This window comes from Dicentrarchus labrax, unplaced genomic scaffold (genome assembly GCF_905237075.1).
Source record: "Dicentrarchus labrax unplaced genomic scaffold, dlabrax2021, whole genome shotgun sequence".
Lineage (NCBI taxonomy): Eukaryota > Metazoa > Chordata > Actinopteri > Moronidae > Dicentrarchus > Dicentrarchus labrax.
Window position 1 is genome coordinate 16,507,121 of NW_026136705.1, and position 20,506 is coordinate 16,527,626.

Genomic DNA, 20,506 nt, shown 5'->3' on the forward strand with positions numbered 1-20,506 from the left:
ATTTTCCGGTATCATGTCTACATTAGCTGAGTGTAATACTGTGAGACAATATGACAGGCCTGCTGTGCAATCCTCAGAAGCTGTCATGGTGATTTGAAAATTTGACCATCACATGCCAAATACTCTTTGTCTGGGAGAATTTTGAAGAGTAAGCCACATTTCCTGGACCATCTGCCTCATATGAATTACACAAAAGACAAGACCGGCACCAGCAAACATCCACAATGTTGCCTGGGAGACAGAGGTCACATGAGAGGATGAGTCACAGAAACCCAGAACTACCTAGAAACCAACACTATCGAACGGCCTCACGTCACGGTGCTCTTTACAGTTTGGCGACATGCAGAAGGATTAGTGTCGTGTCAGTGCCTAAATGACAGTGAGACGGTGCCCTTGGCAAAAGACAAGTATACAGTTAAACTTAATGGGGCCAGAATCTGATACCTCAATAGGAATCCACTTCAGTGCCAGTCACTATTCTTTACTAGCTACACACACACACACACACACACACACACACACACACACACACACAGCACTATGTGTATATCAACCTGTGTCTTGACCATGGGTATACTGCTGGTATGTGAGTTAGTGTGTGTGTTCATGCAGACCTGGAGAGTAGGGAGTTAATGCAGGCAGGGCTGTGGCAGTCCTCCTGCCCCTCAGCCAGATTAATCATGCAGGAGAGACACAGCAGGCCCCCGTTCATTCTGCCTGGGGGTGAAGCTGTGCCCGCATGCTCTGCGTATCACATGGCCCTGGCCCCCCTCTCTTCTCTCCTCTCTCACTCTTTCTCTCTCTACTGGGGGTGCTGTGGATGGGGCTGGTGGTGGAGGATGGGGGGGGTTATTGGTGGTGTGGTGGAACGCCACAGCACGCAGTATAGCTTTCTTTCTTTCCTCCACACTGTTGTTTTTTTTCTCTCTTCCCCCCTTCACTTCCCCTTCTGTGGGTGTGAAGCAAGTGAGGCAGAAGAGAGAGAGAGAGAGGAGAGAGAGAGAGAGAGAGAGAGAGAGAGAGAGAGAGAGAGAGGGAAACAGGCGTCCATCTCTCCTGCAAGGAGACAACAACAGCCTCTTTTTTTATCTCCCGTCAGAGGGCCCTGACGACAGCAGTGGCCAGGCTCGGTGGATGAAGAGGAGAAGTGTGTGGGGAGGAGGGGGTGGGGGGGCATACCAAGGGACTCGCCACAGATATCTCCTGGAAACTGCTCGACGATGTCTCTGCGCATCAGAGAACAGCCACAGCCATTGTTGGGCTCATTGGGAAACAGAGGCGGCATCGCACAGTTGCGAGCTTCAGCATTTTGTAGTGTGTTGCACAAGCACCTACAGTGTGTGTACAGTGTGTGTACAGAGGGACCTTAAATGTTTCATGATGTGTTTTGTTGTAAGTCTTCAGGATGCGTAGCCTACAGTAAATCTAATTGTAAACAGTACATGTGTATGTGTGCTGGGTTTCGCTTCCCTGCGGACTGTTTGTCAAAGCATGATGCACTTTTTACAAGTGAATATAATAGTGGTGCTTACCCCCTGCGCGGGCCTACACGGATAAAACAAGATCCATGTTCATTTGGACAGCAGTGCATTGTTTGACTCTTATCACCTTGGCAGTGAGATGGCACAGAGAAGAGGTCAGCTTGCTGGGCTTTTCCAACAATCAAAAGAGCTTTTGACATACAGTACTTGTTGAAAGTATTGTGTAACTAATGATTTTACATGATGTGTCATTGAAAAATGTACAGCAAGTATAAGTGAGGTCTTAGCTGAGCTCTGAGGAGACTATATTGAGTGGCAGCAGTGTAATGGTTATACAAGAGTCACCAGCCTGACTTTGAAATATGTTTCCCCAGCTGGGAAATGTGTACTGGAGAGGTGGACAAGAACAAGACTTATTCAACCCCTGTAACAACTACCCTGTAATCAACATGTTTTAGATAAAGTATTTAAAGAGTATTTTCAATATGATTTAGTATTCACTTTAATGTTAAGATATTGAACTGTTTTACTGCAGGTTTTCCCAATTTCCTGAGAGTTTGATTTGATTATATACTTCTTTCTTAACGAGTCCACCATATTTTTATGTTATGTTTTATGTTACGTTATGTTTATATTTTATTTTATTTTTGCGATGTCTCAAATAAGTCTCAAGTGTTTTGAAAAGCTACAATAGAAATTATATTTAAAACTATAGTTACATTCATCAAGGCAGCAAGGTGTTTCTAATGTCTTCTTGAAAACAGCGAGAGCCAAAGAGGAATCTCTTTTAGGATCTGATCTCAGGGTGGAGTGGGGGCACATCTGGTTCCAGATGCAGAACACTTACCCATTCAGCTCAACCAAAACAATATCTGGTAATGATACTTGTAAAAGTTTGCCCAAAAGAAAAATACAGCGATGATGACGGCACAGGGTGTGTTTGTGTTTGTGAATGCAGCCTGTTGAGAAAAGAAAGAGACTTGATGAATCACTGTCCTCTGAAATTCTCTGAAACAACTACACAATTGACTATTGCAACACGTGTGCTTACGTGTGTATCTGTAAAGAATTTAGTGAATGCTGTACTCTTCTGTATCCTATGAGTGTATCGCTCCACAGGTCTACTGTTGCCATTGCCTCTGTCTTTCTGTAAGTCGGTACATTTGTGCATATATGTGTGTTTGTGTGTTGTCTTTCAATCATATCATCTTTGAAATGCCAGCCACAGATACAAAGCGTGTCATTTTGCAGTTACATAAACTTCTGACGTATAGCTCCATGACACTACTACTATGGTGCTACTCTTGCTTCAACACCAAAAACCAGATTCATGAAATGGATTATATTCTGCCAGATAAATGACAGCCAAAGTGTGTTTGTGGTCATTCTATAAATTTTGTTAATTAAGATACTATACAGCAACAGAGGGCATTTCTCACTTCATCATAAATCAGTGAGTGGTGCGTCAACTTATATAATGTTGCTTTTATTCACCCCAATGAGCTGATTTGTTACAGCAGAGATTTTTATAATAACAGATTAGCCAGTTGCCAAACATTAGCCGAGGAGGAGGATCTGCAGTGTAAATGAGATTCAAATGTGAAAACGTGCCTCACAATTTTAGCATCGGCAGACATTTCAATTTCATTTGCAAGCTTGGTGAACATTACTGGAAATTAAGCAAGAAATGTGTGAGCACAGTAATAACAAATGTGGGGGTGGATGTGTAGCTGTGCTAAAATTCAAATTTTACACTAGCCATGGTGAAGCATGCAGGTCTATTTGCTGAGGCTGGACATTTAAAAATGAAATATATTCTTAGTGAACTAGCGGCAAACTGTACAGCATGTTAGTGGTGGTACAGGTTGTATTCTTCTAATCAAAGTTTCGCATTCCATTGCAATTGTAAAGCAGTTGAAATAATTATAATATTGTTATAGATATTTGACTGTAAATGTTTCTCCTCTGTAAGCTACAAGACATGAAAAATATATGATGAAAAAATGATGTCTTTAGCTACACAGACAAATGGTGGGGGAGTGACACAAATAAAAATAAAAAACTACACAACAAAAGAAAAAGAAGGCTTTTAAGATACAAGTTGCACAAGTTACACAATTGTATTGTTTCTTCGATTGCACCGTACAAGCTTGACATTAAAGATAAAAATGTCTCTCATTTTACAAGTGAGCATTGTAGTAATGTTAAATATCCCATTACAAAACATCTTTCACCCTATAGAAAATGTAAAAAGTACAGCCACACATCTTTAAAATAGTACTGATAAAACTGCAGAAGAGTAACACAGAGCTGGATTATTTGGCAGCAACTGTCTAACTTGATCCACTGGGAGCGACAGACGAGGCATTTGGCACTGTCATTGGTCCACAACAGGTCGCAGTAAAGCTCCTGCCAGGTGGCAGAGGGAGACATACATTGCATTGTGACAAATAAACAACCCTACACTATTCCCAGGGAAGGGGACAGCAAGATGAAGGAGGACCCTACTGTGCCTTATTTCACCCCATTATGCCATCCCATGCCCATTCTCTCCTGAACCACACGTGTGTCTGCATATCATCAAACGCAAACTGTCTCATAAGCATTGAAAGTACTGTCAATGGTAAGTAAACAATATTGTGTTGTACATGGTTTGTGAATTGGACTAAAAACTGTGTTATAATGAGGGTGTGTTTCTCCACATGTTACACAAAATGGAACGAGTCAACAACAAGTTTATACATGTGATAGTCATCAATTCCCTGGTAAATACAAATACATTGCAATCAATTGCTTTGGAAATAATTCCCACAAAGAGTGTTTACAGTACTGCAGCATCCAAAAATAAAAGAAAACCATTACATTCAAGCATTTCCATTGCTGTGCTTTGCTTTGCTTTGCTTTGCTTTGGGAGTGATAGCAACTTTGGGAACTTTATCATTTCTTCATGGCTTCAAAGAGCCATCTTTTGAGTTCTCCATCCCATTAGCCCACTGGCTGAGGCTCCAAGTTAGACGTCCGACATTGTCCAGTGTGGCTTTATTTGAATAACAGGGATGCGTGAAGCTGAGTGGGTATCTGTGCATCAGTGCTCGAGGATTACCTGACAGTGGGTGTGGTCGTAAGACGCAAGTGGTTAGGCTTGGTAGGGAGGGGTGGCTTGATGCCACGGGGTGGCACGGGGGTCGTAGTGCTTTCAGCGCTAAAGGTTTTCATCAGCTGAGCCACCCGGCCACGCCCTGCACAGGTTGGGGCATTCCCTGATGACCCTGCCTCCCCCGAGGTAGCCCTCTGAGATGCTTCTGATGCACCAATATCTGCAAAGAGAGAGGGTCAGATTTCCTTAAGAGCTTTAACAACCGGACTGCCATATAGAGAGGTGTGACTGATTTTAATCCTTATTTTTTAGGTTTTAAACAAACAATTTTGAGTATATATTGTGAATATATCAAATGTATATTACATTATATAATATTTAAATTAAAAGCAATACTAAAAATCTATAATTTACAACATATTTAATGCTTAATATAAATAAACAGATTTAAACATTTATTTGTAACTTTGTTGTTATTGAGGTGTATTATACGGCCCTTACAGTTGTTTTAACTGCTGCTATTAAAACTGTATAAAGATCTTAAAATAAACATTTGTTTTGGTTTACTTCCTTAGAGGGATTTTAGTACACGATCATCACTCTATTTGCACATCACTCTATTTGCATTTGCAGCGGTCAGTGTCCTTTCCTGTTGCAGCAGCAAACACCTTTATGGGAGCATGTGAACATGAAAACCGGGTGAAAAATCAGTTTACACTGATGCCTTCTTTATTTAACTTATTATTACTGAGAAAAATCAGTAAAAAAACATAAACAATGACAGTTACACATACAGCATGAACATGCACATGGTTGCAAAAGCACGACTCTAGTCTTCCCACATTACTTGATCATTTCCCTTCTCCAAATACTGCGCCTACATTTTTCTTCGTTGTTTTCTACCTTTTTTCACCCTCTTTTTTTTATCCGCCTCCCTTTATCCCACTCTGGCTGAGCAGAGGTCATCCTCAGTGGAAGTGTAGTAGGGACACAGCTGGGTGTAGTTGGTGTGTGTGTGCGCTTGCTGAGGTACTGTGTTTGGAAGAGGGTGTAATTGAGGGAGGAATGGAGGGAACAGGAGTAACGGAGGGGAGGGAGGGCCACAGGGACAGCAATGGAGAGCAGACAGACGCTGCTCAGACACCAGAAGGCTTGAGGAGCCACATATTTTTAGCGTCATCCCCGGGGGACAGAGATATGTGAGAGCGCCCGCGTGCACGACTACAGGCGCACACAAGCTCACACACGCACACACACACACACACACACACACACACACATACACACAAAAAATAAAGTGAAAACATGCACAAGCATACACACAGTTTCTAGCAGTTGAATTTCAAAAGACACACGCACATTCTCATGTTACATTCAGGTCCGTGCATGCTCACACACACACACATAAACACAAACATGCACCTTTACACAGCCCTCCTGCTCATGGATTCAGTCACGCATGCAGCCATCTCTGACTAACACCACAGCACAGCACAGAGTCTCTCTCACACACACACACAGAGGTGGGGTACAGCCAAAACCACATAGGCACTCCTGGGGCCAGGAAACCTTTAAAGCTCTTGATGTCTTGCAGGCATGAAAAGGAGGGACCTAAAGTAGCCTTTAAGGTTGTGTTATTGTTTATTGTTGTTTACTCTCCTTCCTCTCCTTCACCCTCACTCTCTCTCGCCCCTCTCCCCGTGGCTTTAACACCTCCCTCCACCCTCCTCTTCATCTCTTCCTCTCCCCCTGTCTTGCCCTGCCTTCCTCTGCCCCCTGACCCGCGGTTCCTGTGTTAATGTCCTCTCGCCGCGCTGCGTGGGCTTGCCTCTGATTGTCTCGTTGTGTTGTGTGGTCACCACGGAAACCTTGGATAGGCTCCAGCAATTGAGGCTGACACACATTCAGGCACGCACCGAGCACACACGCAGACACACACACACTCAGACACACACAGATGCACACAAACACAGGCACATACACACTCATGGTCAGAGAGTTTTTTGAGCTCAGAGCCTCAGTGCAGGTCTGAGTGGAATGCTTAATAGAGAGACAGAAAGATAGAAAGAGAAGGCGAGGGAAAATTGGTGTTGTGGACATGAACTGTTGTGAAGAAATATTACAATAATACACATTAAATACATATATATAAATCTATACATATAAATGTTGAGAGTATTTGCTGAAGCAAAACCCTTCCCACAGGTAACCTGACTAACCTGTATTTAACACACCCAAAACAATGCTCAGACCCCACGCCTTTCTGCCTGAAACTCTCCTCAGCAGCTGCACTCTTGGCTCCGTCAGCAGAAACAGTCATTAAAGCTACCTGCGAAAACACCTATTAAAATGAAAGAGAATCTCTCCATTAAATCACTCGTCAAGATTGATTAATCTCCCATTTGAGCTTTCGTACGCCACTCCTCACATCTCAGTCCAGCTCGTAAATGTACAGGGAGGACAAAGAGGAGGGGGCGGGAAGCAGTGTCACTGACCAGGCTAGCACAAAAATTAAAGACCAATCTATCTCTTTAAAGACCTCCATGTCTCCGGCAGAAAGAGAGGAGGGAAGAAGGGTGGGGGAAGTGGGGTGGGGGGGCCGAAGTGGGGCAGAGGGCAGAATTCCCTAGCAGCATGTCTGTGGACTGAAGGGCAGGGAGGAGAGGAGGTGTGTGTGTGTGTGTGTGTGTGTGTGTGTGTGTGTGTGTGTGTGTGTGTGTGTGTGGGGGGGCGCTCCTGTGTGGGGGCTGGGGCCCCTGTCACTTATCAGCTCTGGCTGAGCGTCGCCCAGGGCTAGAGTTGGGAAGCAGCGCTGGAATGTGTGTCCTTCCCTCTGAAGGTGAAGAGAGAGGAGAGGAAAGCCGGCCGACAGACAGGGAAGGGTTTATAAACATGAGCACACGCATACACACATGAACACATACCGCCAGCTGCTGGAGATTGATACACTTTCATGCTTACATGTGCTCAAATGACACACACACACACACACACACACACACACACACACACACACACACACACACACACACACACAACACATATTTCTGCATCTCCTGGTTCAGCTCCTACACTCAATCTTAAATTCACTCCACACACTTCCCCTATTATCTACAATATTACTCATAGTATGTCCTTCATGTTCGTTTTTATGCAGACGACATGTAACTTTAACAGCATTTAAATTTTGAATGAACAATGTAAAAAAAGATTTTTGGTTTAATCAAAACATCCTCGCTAATAATATTTTGTATTAATAAAAAGTAAACAATAATTTATAAAGTTAAGATGTCTTGAATCCTGTATTTCAGACAACAATAAAGTATATTATTTCAGATGAAATTAAAAGCTAATTCTTTCCCCAGGCCCTAAAAAAAAACTAACATCGCTTTCTGGACATTTAACAACAGCATCTTGACAACATCCAGAACTTTATACTTTCAATTTGGTGATACATTTTATCCTGTTGTCTCTGGTTTAACAAAAGTTTTAACATGGCATCCAATCTCAAATACAACTTCTTGAATTCTCTCATATTTTGGAGGTCACGTTTTGTCCAGCTCCAGTGGGTACTTGTAAATACACATGAATGTCACTAAAGCAGATTATTAAGTTCATCTTCTATAACTGTTGTGTGGGTCACAGTGCACGCAGGATGCAGGAATCCTTGTCATTACCCACATTCAAAAGAAAACAGCTGAGGCATGAGCCTTATCCTCGCCGGCCTCCGCCAACAAGCTTCCTGCCATTGTCAAGGACAGACACTCAGTCAGTATTTTTTTGTCCAGAGTCAAGACACATTTATTCAGCACTGTGTTCGGCCCACCTCAGCTCCCACCACACCAGCTGTTCCTCTCCCTTTCCTCTCCCTTTCTATTCCCTACATTCGTCTGTTATTCGCTGGTCTGGCATTGCCCACTGATCTCACATCCAGCCACTAATGTGGGTGCAGGCACACACACATAAACACGCCCATGCTACCACGATTTATTGGAAATGTGTCTTTTGGTTTCTTCTTTCTATCCAGATTTTAGTCATCTGTGTTCTGTGAAACTGTTGATCCTGATCCAGTTGATAAATCACCTTAAAAGCTCTGAGCTCACGGCACATGCCTTCACAAACAGATTTTTTACTCAATGATGGCAAAGCAGAAATTCCATTAAAACACAACTTGATTAGGATATTCTATGTTCAGTACAGTTTAGTTCAGTCAATATCTGCAAACAGGATTTCACAAATATTCCCAGGATTTTGCTTCTTGATGACATTATTAAGAGCTTGGTAGCTCTCTTGTGCATGGCTTTTTGGAGAGATTTACCCAGCCTCCAAAATCTACAATGAACTGCCAGGAATGTTCAGAATGAACCAGACACTAAAGAGAGGGGGGGGGACACATCCAGAAATTGTTTTAGGTGTGTTTTTTTCTTTCTTCCCCCATTCAGCTGTCTTTAACAAGTGCTGGAAAACATGCAGACAAAATATAATACACTCAACCTTGAGGAACTGCCTGTGAAGGTGTCATCATATTGGGGGATTGCTATTGTGGTGTTTTTTCCTGAAGGATATGATCAAGATTTGATTCAGATAACGTCAAGATGACAATTTATCTAACTGAGCTCTCTCACAAAACGTTCAAATACTTAAGGAAAAAATTGCATTTAAGCTTCTCTGTTGATTTTAAGTGTGAATGTGCTGTAGGATGAACATTATTCCAGCAGAGGGACCCTATGGAAATGAGGTTTTCTATCCAACTGGACTTTTTATTTCCTACAGTATCGTTGCTTTCCACCGGGTGGTGCTAACTTCAACCTTACACGACCAATTTTTCTGCATAACTGGGTCACTGTGTGGTGAATGAGTGTTTGGTCAATTCATGAAACTGACTGCTGTGTTCAGACAGGAAGTCTACAGGAATCACAGTCAATAAGAAGTAATCTGCACAACATACTGGAAGATAATAATGACAATAATGTTTATGTAAAGGCCCAAGATAGATTTTATGAAGGAAAAGCCTGAAGAAATCCCTGTTATCTAAACAATGAACATCTGCATGGACAAATTTAGAAGTATGCAAGTAGCACAGACACAAAGAGAGAAAGAAAAGACAGATACAGCGTCCCACTGGTTTGTGAAAAACTGAATAAAATGTGAAAACCAGTTTAAATGTAATCATTGTGAGGGATACAGTTAATTGGTTTTTGCCACCACTCTCCCCTCATGCCTTTGTCTATTACAAAGTTACCTGTTCTTACTGGTTTAATGATGGCAAAGGCTGTCAAATAATACAAAAATTACACAAACACTGTGTAAGGCACAAATTCCAATATAGATCAAATCGTTAAACTCTCAAGTGTCTCTCTTCACTTATGCCCGAAAATACAAGCGCAGTCCATCAAAACATGGAACCTTATTTTCAAATACAGCTGAAAGTGACATTTACGGATATTCTTATGTCATTAAACTAAATTAAAATAAGAAATAGTGTGAGTTAATTTCTGCAAAATGATGTGATGACAAACTATTTAAAATAAAGTGAATTCATGGCTCTATTATATTATGGGTTTTGGGTTCATATAAAAATTTAGTTGAATATTACCATTCACTGAAAAACCTGATTGTTAGAGACCGTAACATTTTGGAGGTTTCCTATTGCTCACTTCAACCCACATTAAATAGAAAATGAGGACCAGTGTTCCATCTTATATCCGTCTGTCCACTGGCATCAGACTTGATCTGGTTAAATGACCATGCACCTCAATCAATCTAGAGTGTTTATTGACAATTTCACTGCTGGCATGCACCCATGACAATGGATAAGCTACCAAACAAACAGGTGTGTGGGGGCAATGTGGTACCACGACACAAATCCCAGTCACATAAGCTTTTTTCCCCTCTAGGGTTGGCCTCTTTTTGCTCTGCCAGTCCATAAAGATTCCAGCAGGCTGAGGCACTATTTGGCGAGCACATTAGATTTGGGGAAATAAATCTTTCTTCCTTTGCTGCAGCGCTGAGAAATCGGGTATGAGCTTGTGACTGGTTATCTCCACAGAGAAGAAGCAGTGGGAAGGGGTTCTCTTATTGTCTCAGTGGTGATTGTCATGTAAGCCAGTTGCATTATCTACCATTCTCAACATACATTTGTGTCCATTTAACATCTACCCAAAAAACAATAACAGAAGTTAGAGTGTAAGATTAATCTATATTCCAGTTTCAGGGATGTCTATGTTTAGCTGTGTTTATCCACGATGGCACCAGCCATCATTAATATTGCTGTTTGGGTATTTCTCTTGATTAGCCAGCAAGTAAAAGACTGCAGGCACTAAAAAAATAAATGTATATATATTGGGCCCATCATGCACCCTTACCCGTGATGCTCTGTTCACTCACCTTTCCCACCCTGTGATTCCTGGGGATTCTGAGGTTCCTGTGTGCGCAGGCCAACTTTGGTGGCTGACGTTGCTCCAGAGTCTATTTTGACAGTGCTGCTGGGGGGAGCTGATGCTGCGGCGGTGGCCAGCCTCAGATTTGTGAGGCCAGGTCTCGTGTTGACAGAGCCTGGTGCTGCATTTGCAGAAGCTGGTCTCACATTGACAGGGCTAGCTCTCGTGGGAGGCCTGGAGCAGATGGAGGGCTGGGGAACCGACTTCTCCCCAGTCGCACTGGCTGACTTCAACTCGAGCTGCAGAGGGAAGAGTGACAAAAGGGGACAGAAGAGTGCGATCAGTGTTGACAGCTAATTCACATACAGTGGAATTACTGTCATGTTTGATTAAATCACTGGATAAATGATTCACCAAATTACAGTTCTCCAATGACTACACTGTGCCATAATGAAACACACAGAACTATGACCACTGATTAAGAGTCTAAGGATGTGTGGAGAGAAAATTATAAGGTGACTTGGAAATCAAGCTGCCTCGCTAATCTTCCTTCCTGATCTTACGCCTTCTTAATCAACAATCTCACTCTCTCCTCCTCTCTCACGCTGACTCCATCCCTCTCTAAATCAACTGGAAAAAACCTGCAGCAGCGCTAACAACAGCAACCTCTGCATCTGCAGCACCAAACCAGCCACTTCCTGTTTCCAGACATAAATCACCCTACCTACGAACCAGACATTCAACAAAATAATGAATCTTGTAAGGGGTGACTTAGGCTGTGATTTCTTGGCTGTCAGACTGGCCAAACCTCCTAAGGTGTGGGTGCTCATTCCCGCATTGGCATGGGTTGGCCAGAGATGTGTTGGGGCCTGTTGTATAGAGTCTAGAATAGATATAAGAAGTGAGGGAGAGACATTTTCTTCTGTAGCAAAGAGGAGGGAAAAACGGAGAACAGAGGAGAGCTCACGCGCCCAAACCTCAGGAGACTATCCCACAATCCCATCCATCTGCGACTGACGCATTCTCTATCTCTGGCGTTTTAATTCCCTGATCAAGTTCATCAACCATCTGTTCTAGGGCAGTCCAGAAATCCTGCCTTGCCTCTGTGATTCAGCTGTTCTCGCAGCGCATGTCACCTTAACACACACACACACACACACACACACACACATTTGCGTGCATATAAACACAGAGAAAAAGAAAGAAAGTGAGGGGAGATGGAGAGCATACTCCCCAGACATCCCAAGGCTGGAGCAATGATGGAGCCAGTGGGAGGACAGTTCAGTTCAGCTGTTCCCCAGAGAGAGCTGCGAGGGGTGCGGCAGCTCAGACTGAGCGGGGAGCACAGAGAGGGAGAATTCTGGGAGAAAGATGATCTGCAGAGAGGCTGGGAGTGAGGGGACAGCTGGCCTAACCACCATTTCCTGTTACTCACAGAGGGTGGGACTGCCATGAAAAGACACACAGGCACTCTAAAGAGCCGAGGAGTGGATCCCTATACTGTTGATCACACCTTGCTGGGATATGCTGTTGTTTTAAAATGTGTTCAGATGACACCAGAAAAAGAAAAAAAACTGTTCTTTGCTTTATAAACTATTTAAAATGTACACTTCACTGCGGCAACATATCTTAAAAGCAAAAAACTGGATTGCAGCAACTAAAAAGGAAAACGTAAAATTACTTAAATTCAAAAATACCTTTTCTGCTGCCGGAGGTGATGAATGCTCGCTCACTGACACCTGTGGGTTCAACAGAGACATTACACACAGAGTGTTACAGGCCATGATGCAACCCTGAGAGCACAGAGCTCAGTTATAGCAGGCAGCTGCTCCAACTCACCGGCAGAGGGAGTAAAGTGCTCTTCTCCTCACATTTCCCCTGTTGGGAGAGACAGTTCCATGTTAGATGATATTAGAGGCGACACGTCATCCTCCTTTAACTGTGACTCAGATCAGTACTTGGAATGAGCAGGGAAAAACAGAGCAGGAGTTTAATTGAGAGTTTTAAAAGAGTTAATCATGTTAATAAAGAATATTGCAACTGATAAATGTTTAAAAGCATATCTGGGTGTGGTAATGTGACTGCAGGAAAATACAGTGACTGGCCAGGATGCTCAAATTTCCACTGAGTGAGCAGCGTGCAGCTTTAGCTCAGAGAGCCATCGTGGTCAGGCCAGATGAGACCGTCCACCCCGGCTCGCTCTTGGCTCAGTGTGTGCACGGTTGCCATGACAATGCAGCAAATCTCTTTTTAAGATACCGTGAAAAAAAAGGAGACATACCCCCCCTCGCCACCACCACCACCACCTCCACAACTCCAAAATCAACAGCTCACACACCGCCAAGTGCACACACACACGCACACACACACACACACACACACACACACACACACACACACACACACACACACACACACACACACACACACACATATACACATGCAAAATATCACCACCTTGGAAATTATTCACAGTGAATGCTTATTTTGACACGAAATATAGGCTCAAATTATACGGGTTTTTTTCTTTTTTAATTGGGAGGGTTGATTTTCACCAGCTACACTTAAAAGCCTAATTGATAGTTTTCGAAAGCTGCACGGCAGGTAAGAGAAGTGAAAAAGAAGTGATGGATGTGTTATGTTTGAGAGGGAATTGTTGAATTTCAAGGAAGGAGACAAAGAATCTGTTAAAAAGCAAAGATGAAAAGACAAAGGGATATTATAGGACTTACTTATAGGTATTAGTTGGTGTGACGTACCAGTGATTCCCAAACTCTGTGGTTTTATATCTTTACATTCATATACAATGGTAAATAGTTAAACCAATTAATCTTTTATGAGGTTGTTTTGTTTGATCAAACACAGAAACCAGTATGGCTGATTACCATTGGGAGACAGTAATGTTACATGAAAAAACAGAAACGAGAGTTGTTAAATCATTTTTTTCCCCCATCCTCTAAATCATCTTTGCTCCCGTCCCCGGCCTGAGAATCACTGTGACAGACAACATGATTTGATTTCAAACAGCTGCACACCTTTAAATTCAGTGAGATTCCAGGTTGTGTTTTAGGAGGGAAGTTCTCTCTCTCCGTTCTGGCAGGTTCTGCTGTGGTTTTTCTGGTCTTCAAGATAGTTTGATGGCTGCAAACATAATAAGAACATGTCATACATATGTGTGTATATATATGTGTGTGTGTATATATATATATATATATATATATATATTTGTTCATGTTCATGTAATCTGTTTAATATTACAAATGTGTATTACTATGCATTGTTCTGAAGACTCTGCGCCTTCTTTTCTCCAAATCCTGAGCAGATAAATTTGGAGCTCATCTCATCCACCTCCCCGATCTCAATGACTGCCACATCTCCATCCCGGCCGAGGAGCCAGCTTACATTCTTACTGTTTGCTGGAGGAAAGACACACACAGACAGAGAGACACAAATAAGTTATTTTGAAACAGTGAAAGTTTAAAAAAAAATGTAAATGTAAATTAAAGTAAATTAATAATTAAAGATGTTTTACTCACAGAAGAGTTTAAGGAAATAAAAAGTGAAACAGAATATGATATTTTTTACATTTAAATCACACTTAATAACACAAATATTGATTTATGTAATATGTGTCTTTTTCAGTCATTGGCCAAAATTTCCTCAGTTTTATCAAAATTGAACAAATACAACTTTCTCTGACCTTTTCAGCATTTTGAAACCCCAGTCAGAATTTGTAAATAATTACTTTGAAGCACTGAGATCTCTCAGATAATCAGTTATATCTAAGTTTATCCTCACTGTATGTGATAAGTTGAAGTTGCTATTTTGGTTTATAGAAGCAATATCTGGTGGAGCCCAAGCAGCAGACCACAAATGAATGAGACAGGATTCATATAGATTATATAAACAGAGCTGACAGGGGGAAAACCCTTCCTCGGCTGGCGTAGGTATACGTATTATGAATACCTCCCATTTACTGTTTTCATTCCCTAATCTAAACTAATTTTGACATGAAACCATCTATTAATTCCCACCTTAAACCCAATCCCAAACCCCAAAACATCATTAATAAGATCTGATACACACAACTTCTCCTTATCTATGTTTGTGAAGACACTGAGTCCTCATAAGCATATGAGCAAAACAGGGCGCACAAACTTTCACAACATGATGCCACTACCTTATGATGAGCATACAGAAGTTACTTTATAATAAACTAGCTCACATGGGCTCAGAGGGTGAGAACTTGTTGGGTTAAAAACAGGATTGTGAACTGGTTTCGCCAGCTTGCCTGTGGATTGCTTTCAAGCATGGCATACCAGGATGACTACGAAACCATGGCCGTCAGAACATACCTTGGTAAACAAGCTATCTGTCCAGACTGATGACTACAAACCATAACACCATTGTCAGGGGGAGGTGAGATGAATCCTTCCTGTCAGCTGAGTATAATGACATTTGTGCTGGCACATATCTTAGGTCCTACTGTAATAGGCAGTGCTAGAACTCAATTTCACATGAAGCACACAATAATGTGGTGCACTGCCAATTCACAGTGAACAAGACTAAGGTTACTAATCTGAAAAAAAGTTATGACACAGAAGCTCTACACTGCAGTCTGTCTCTTCTTTGTGACACACACACAAGCACGCCAGTAAATAGTCATTGAGATCTTAAATACCATAACCTCAGCCTGACCACAGAAAAAGTCCCATGATCAGAAAAGGCTAAAGGCTGAAACTACGCTGTTAACAGCAGCTGAGAGAGACGCCTGCTTCATTCTATGCATGAAAACAAACTTAGCCCATGAGCTCTCCCACAAGGCCATCCAGATAAAATCCAACTCCCTCTTTGTGTTTCAAACACATACATTTCCTGCATACTTCCTGTTTCACCTCCTGCTAATTGTTTCAAGGATTTGAGTTTTGACTCACTTCCTATTTTTACACAGAAACACGAACTATCCACCATTTCCTCTGCACTATAGACTGGGGGGGCCTGTGCGGAAAAGAGTTGTGACCATGTGATCTCAGCCTGCAGTCTCCATCCAGCCTTCTAAGGACAGCTGCATTGGTCATTAAGAGATAGAAAGAGCACTGTTCCCTCACTCTGCACCCCAGTTGATAGTAAGTGCTTTGTTATTAGCCAAGACAAGACAGATCACATTACTGTGTCAATCAGAGTAAATCCACCAACTGCAGTGTGCTGTTAATTGGCTTTAAGTCATATTCAAGTGGGTTGTAAGCAGTGGTGGTAGAAGTATTCAGATCCTTTAGTAAATTAAATTACAATGCCGCACTGTAAAACTACTCCACTACAAGTAAAAGACCTTCATTCAAATCCTTACTTAAGTAAAAATATGTAAGCAATATCACCACTTAAAGTACTCATTGTGCAGTAAAATGGTCCCTGTCAGTGCTCATTTTAACTACTTTATATACTGTTGGGTACAGCAATGCATCATATTCTGTACAATTATCATATGTTTGTAGTGTCACTGTCCTGTGGAGAACCAAGTATCTCTAAAAATTCAACTTTTCCAGAGCTAAAAAAGGAGGTTTTATAATTTCTCATTTCTCAATTGCTCATAAAGGAACACTTTATCCTTAATCCACTTAATAATTTGACCAAATGACCAAATTTGGAGATACATAGCTTTCACTGGACAGTTTTGAAGGAGCTGTCAGCTGTAGTCCATAAAAGTATAAAGTTGCATAAAATAGAAATACTCATATAAAAAATAAGAACCTTGAATGTGTACTTAAGTTCAGTACTTGAGTAAATGTACTTAGTTAAATTCCACCACTGTTTTTCATTAACTGCTGTATCTTTCCAAAACTTCTGTAGTTTGCTTTGTCATTCCCGTTTGCAATATAAAAATAGAGCAATTTGTTTGTTATGTCAGAGTCATTACCCCACGCATTTCTCATCACTTGGTGCCACCAAAGAGAAAAATGCAGAGAGGCAAGATTCTTTAGTACGCGTCAGACCGGTTACAGGACGCACTTGTGGCTTCCTGAGTTTCTGGTTGTTTTGTTTGATTTCTGCGTGTACGCTGTTGACTCCAACTGTCTCTTTTGAGCGGAAGCCAGTTTCTGATAAACCCATTTACCCTTCCCTTTTTTTTCTCTTGTCATCTCTGTCAATCACGCTGATATTTTCGTCTGCCATCTATTTTGCATCAAACATGCGATCCAGACATGAGTGACGTCCGTGACCCAGTGAATATTCTTCTCTGTCGCTCTTAGGCTCACATTCTGTGGTGTGAACAGGAACAAAATGATCTAAGTGTGAGCACTGAAAGCAAAAAATGTGCATGTAAACACATACACTTCAGACAGACACTTCACATCCATTATTATGGAAATACATACAGCACTCCTGAAACACTACACTTATAATATACCCATTTCAGAGTGAATATTATTTTACCTTGACATCTACTTTACTTTGCTTGTATAAATGTTAACATCATCTGTGAGTATGATGTTAACATTGATTCACCAGCATCATCAATCTGCTGTAATTGTTTAGGGCTTCAGATATAAATAGAACTCTGTGTTATAAATGCTCTTTGGTTTCCGTCTGTATATCATGCTGCAGATCAGCATCGTCCTCCTCCAAGTCCAAGTCCGTTTCTACAGCATGACAGACACGTTAATGTGGAGCAGCTGGTGTTTGTTAGCCCAAGTTTGTACTTTAGGAAACTTTAAACTTGCCAAATGGACTTCAGGTAAACACTGTGCCTGTCTTGGCAAACAGCTGTTGAGATGACGGGGAACATGAGCTACAGCAGTGACAGTATCTCCAGCAGCACAGGATGTTTGTCACAACCAATGCACACATGCTTCTGCAGTGCACTTCTCATGCTTTGTAACTCTGTATCAGATGATCCACAGCACACTGTGCAAACATCTTCCCTAAAAGGATTCAGAATTTGTTTTGCACAAAGGGGAACAGATGGTTTTCTGTCAAAAGCTTTGTTTAAAAGTGTGATGGTCAGTGTGCTTGAAAAACTTGAAGCTGCACCCTGTCGCACTAGATAAACAGGAAGAAGAAAAGTTAACAAAAGGTGAAGCGGTGGTGGTGGCGTGGTTACCTTTTTTTGGCTTTGTTCGTTTGCAGTCAGTGTCTACCCCTTCTCTCTCTAGTTTCTCCTCCAGCTCTTCCCAGCGTCGCACCTGCTCCTGGCGCATTTTCAGGAACAGAGTCTTTTTCTGGTCCTCATTAAGTGCATTCAGCACATCGGGGTCAATGTACATGTCCTTTAAAATCTGCTGCAGCATGTTGGCGGCTGAATGGTGCAGCTAACTTGGAACTGCGTGGCCAAGCAGGTGTAGGGAGGAGGCGCTGTCCTTTGGCCAGCAGCTTCTTCAGGTGGACAGTGTTGGTTTATAGTGTCATGTCGTTAGAAGAAGACTTCCACTGCTTCTTTATCCTAAATCCACTCTTATTTACTCGGAAACTCTTCCTCGTGAATCAAGGTTCATGCTCAACCTCACACACACTTTTGTACATAATGTACAATCACACACACGCATTCACACACACAAAATCCTGTTTCCTCCCTGTGGTATGCTGACACTTTCCCCACCCTACTAAGATGTCAGTTTGCTTTGTCTTTGGAGGTCATCATTGGGACATTCTACAAGAAAAACGACAGAGAACACTTGAATCAAACATTTGGAGGATTATATCGTGCCCTACAGAGGTCTACATTTTCTCAAAGTTACAAAGTCCTATATATTTCTTGACTCCACCTTTGTCGCATTCAAAAACTTTTTTCTTTCAGTCATTCCTTTAGAAAGTCTGTTTCAGTCGGTTATCTTGTCCCTCCCTTCATGACTACGGAAGAGCTCAAACTCTGTTTCTAAACTGACAGAAAGACTGCAGCCCAAAATGGGAGGAGATTCCAAAGGAATGGGACTGTTTCTGTCATCAGTGGCCCTCCTCCCTCCTCCCCCACCTCACCACACGTCCCTTCCCAAACCCATGTTCCTTTCTCCCCCAAACTCCCACGAGATAGCGGCTCCATTTTTAACATGGTCAGTTTCTGCTTGCCTGAGAAAAAAATAAACCCAAAACACACCAGGGTCATAGCCCAGGACAGCATGAGCCGGTTACTCTAACAAGGGGATTGAAATGGACTCCTCCAATCACAGTAGGTAGTTAAACAATGGCTACCACATAAGCAGCACTTGGAGGGAAAGAAAGCTTGTCTCAGGCTGAGAACTATCACACTGGTGGAATACAGATTGGTGTCTACTAAACACATTGTAGGTTGCAGAGAAGGAAGCCCAGGAAAGGGGGAGAAAGTGAACAGAGAAAGGAGGTGATACAAAGCCAAAGGGAGTTGCAAGAGAAGGGTAGAATTTGCTGAAGTACTCACAGTGGGATGTAGACAGCCGCTCCACAGCAGTGTATGCTAACTAAGCTGAGAGAGTCAGAGCGCCTGTGGGTCCTCCTCGTCTTTGTGTGTGTATGACTGGGCTGATGACATCACAGCATTCCATAATCTCTCTCCCTCCCTCTCTCTCTCTCTCTCTCTCTCTCTCTCTCTCACACACACACACACACACACACACACACACACACACTTTATTTAAAAAAGGGGAAGCAAGCAATTCAGGAAGTTGACCTCACACATTAAAGAAGTTGTAAAAAAAAAAAAAAAAAAAAGAAAGAAAGAAAGAGGGGAAAAATCCTAAACTTCAGTGCTCTCCCACCCACAAAACTCCTGGTGTACGTATAAATAAAATTAATACAAAATTGCATTGCACTAACTATTAAATAGATATAACGTACAGATGTCATTTCACTGTTTAATTATTGCTTAAATATCAGATTATGAAAATGTTTTCATGTCTTCTTACCTTCTCATCAGTTAGTTGATATATAGTGCATTGTTTACACGTTTGCTCTTTTTAAAAAAAAAATTTGAATGACATCCTGACATGATGCCAGGTACGGTGGCATTAATATATGAGCTTAACCTATTGAGCAAGGGTTACAACAATAAAACATAAATAGTGGTTTAATTTGTTTGCAGTGATTCTAAATCGTATGTACATATTCGATGCAGGTTGTGGCATTTCTTTAAACACATGTTCACGTTACCATGTCTGTTGTTAGTTCTACCACAGTGAAGCCAAAGGCATCTCTCTCCACTGGGACTTTGTTTCTGATCATATATAGGTAGAGAGCATCCTCTAGTGGCCAACACCAGAGACGCCTGCAAGGAATTACGTCACCACCGAAGCCAATGCTGCTTTAGCACTAAATTACAAGTTGAATGAAAATGGAAGCAATGCTAGAGTGAAGGCAGCATTTCCAAACACATGCTGTGCAAATAAACATGCTGGCACTTGTACCAAACGGTAAAAAAGTGGCAGGATGTTGCACAGGCCGTTCATACCATTCAGTGCTGTCAGGCAGTGCTCAGATAATGATGACCATGTTGCAGCAGCCATAAAATATGAGTGTGATCAAGTAGTTCTCTCTCAGCTTGCAGTGTGGCAGATGGACCAGACTAAACCTGTTATATTAAT

General features: G+C 42.0%; 1 protein-coding gene across 2 annotated transcripts; it reads right to left on the reverse strand.

The window, feature by feature from the left end:
* Positions 1-3,556: 3,556 nt before the first annotated feature.
* zgc:100829 (uncharacterized protein LOC445149 homolog) lies at positions 3,557-19,506 on the reverse strand. Of its 2 annotated transcripts, none has more exons than XM_051401187.1 (8): positions 19,348-19,506; positions 18,058-18,603; positions 14,230-14,374; positions 13,994-14,099; positions 12,798-12,836; positions 12,656-12,697; positions 10,966-11,257; positions 3,557-4,798 (listed from the first exon to the last, which is right to left on the reverse strand). In XM_051401187.1, the coding sequence occupies exons 2-8, from the start codon at positions 18,242-18,244 to the stop codon at positions 4,581-4,583; spliced, it is 1,029 nt and encodes a 342-aa protein (XP_051257147.1). In that variant the 5' UTR covers positions 18,245-18,603; positions 19,348-19,506; the 3' UTR covers positions 3,557-4,580. The 2 variants fall into 2 exon arrangements, with proteins under 2 accessions (XP_051257147.1, XP_051257148.1); XM_051401188.1 differs by lacking the exon at positions 19,348-19,506 and adding an exon at positions 18,719-18,840.
* Between the last annotated feature and the right edge of the window lie 1,000 nt (positions 19,507-20,506).

What these genes read in the sequence shown, in the direction of transcription:
- zgc:100829 (XM_051401187.1), bottom strand. Translation starts at nt 18,244, where the DNA reads ATGCTGCAGCAGATTTTAAAGGACATGTACATTGACCCCGATGTGCTG. An exon ending in ACGAACAAAGCCAAAAAAAG is followed by an intron (nt 14,375 to 18,057) that starts GTAACCACGCCA and finishes TCTTTCCTCCAG; the next exon opens with CAAACAGTAAGAATGTAAGC. An exon ending in CACCTCCGGCAGCAGAAAAG is followed by an intron (nt 11,258 to 12,655) that starts GTATTTTTGAAT and finishes TTCCCTCTGCAG; the next exon opens with CTCGAGTTGAAGTCAGCCAG.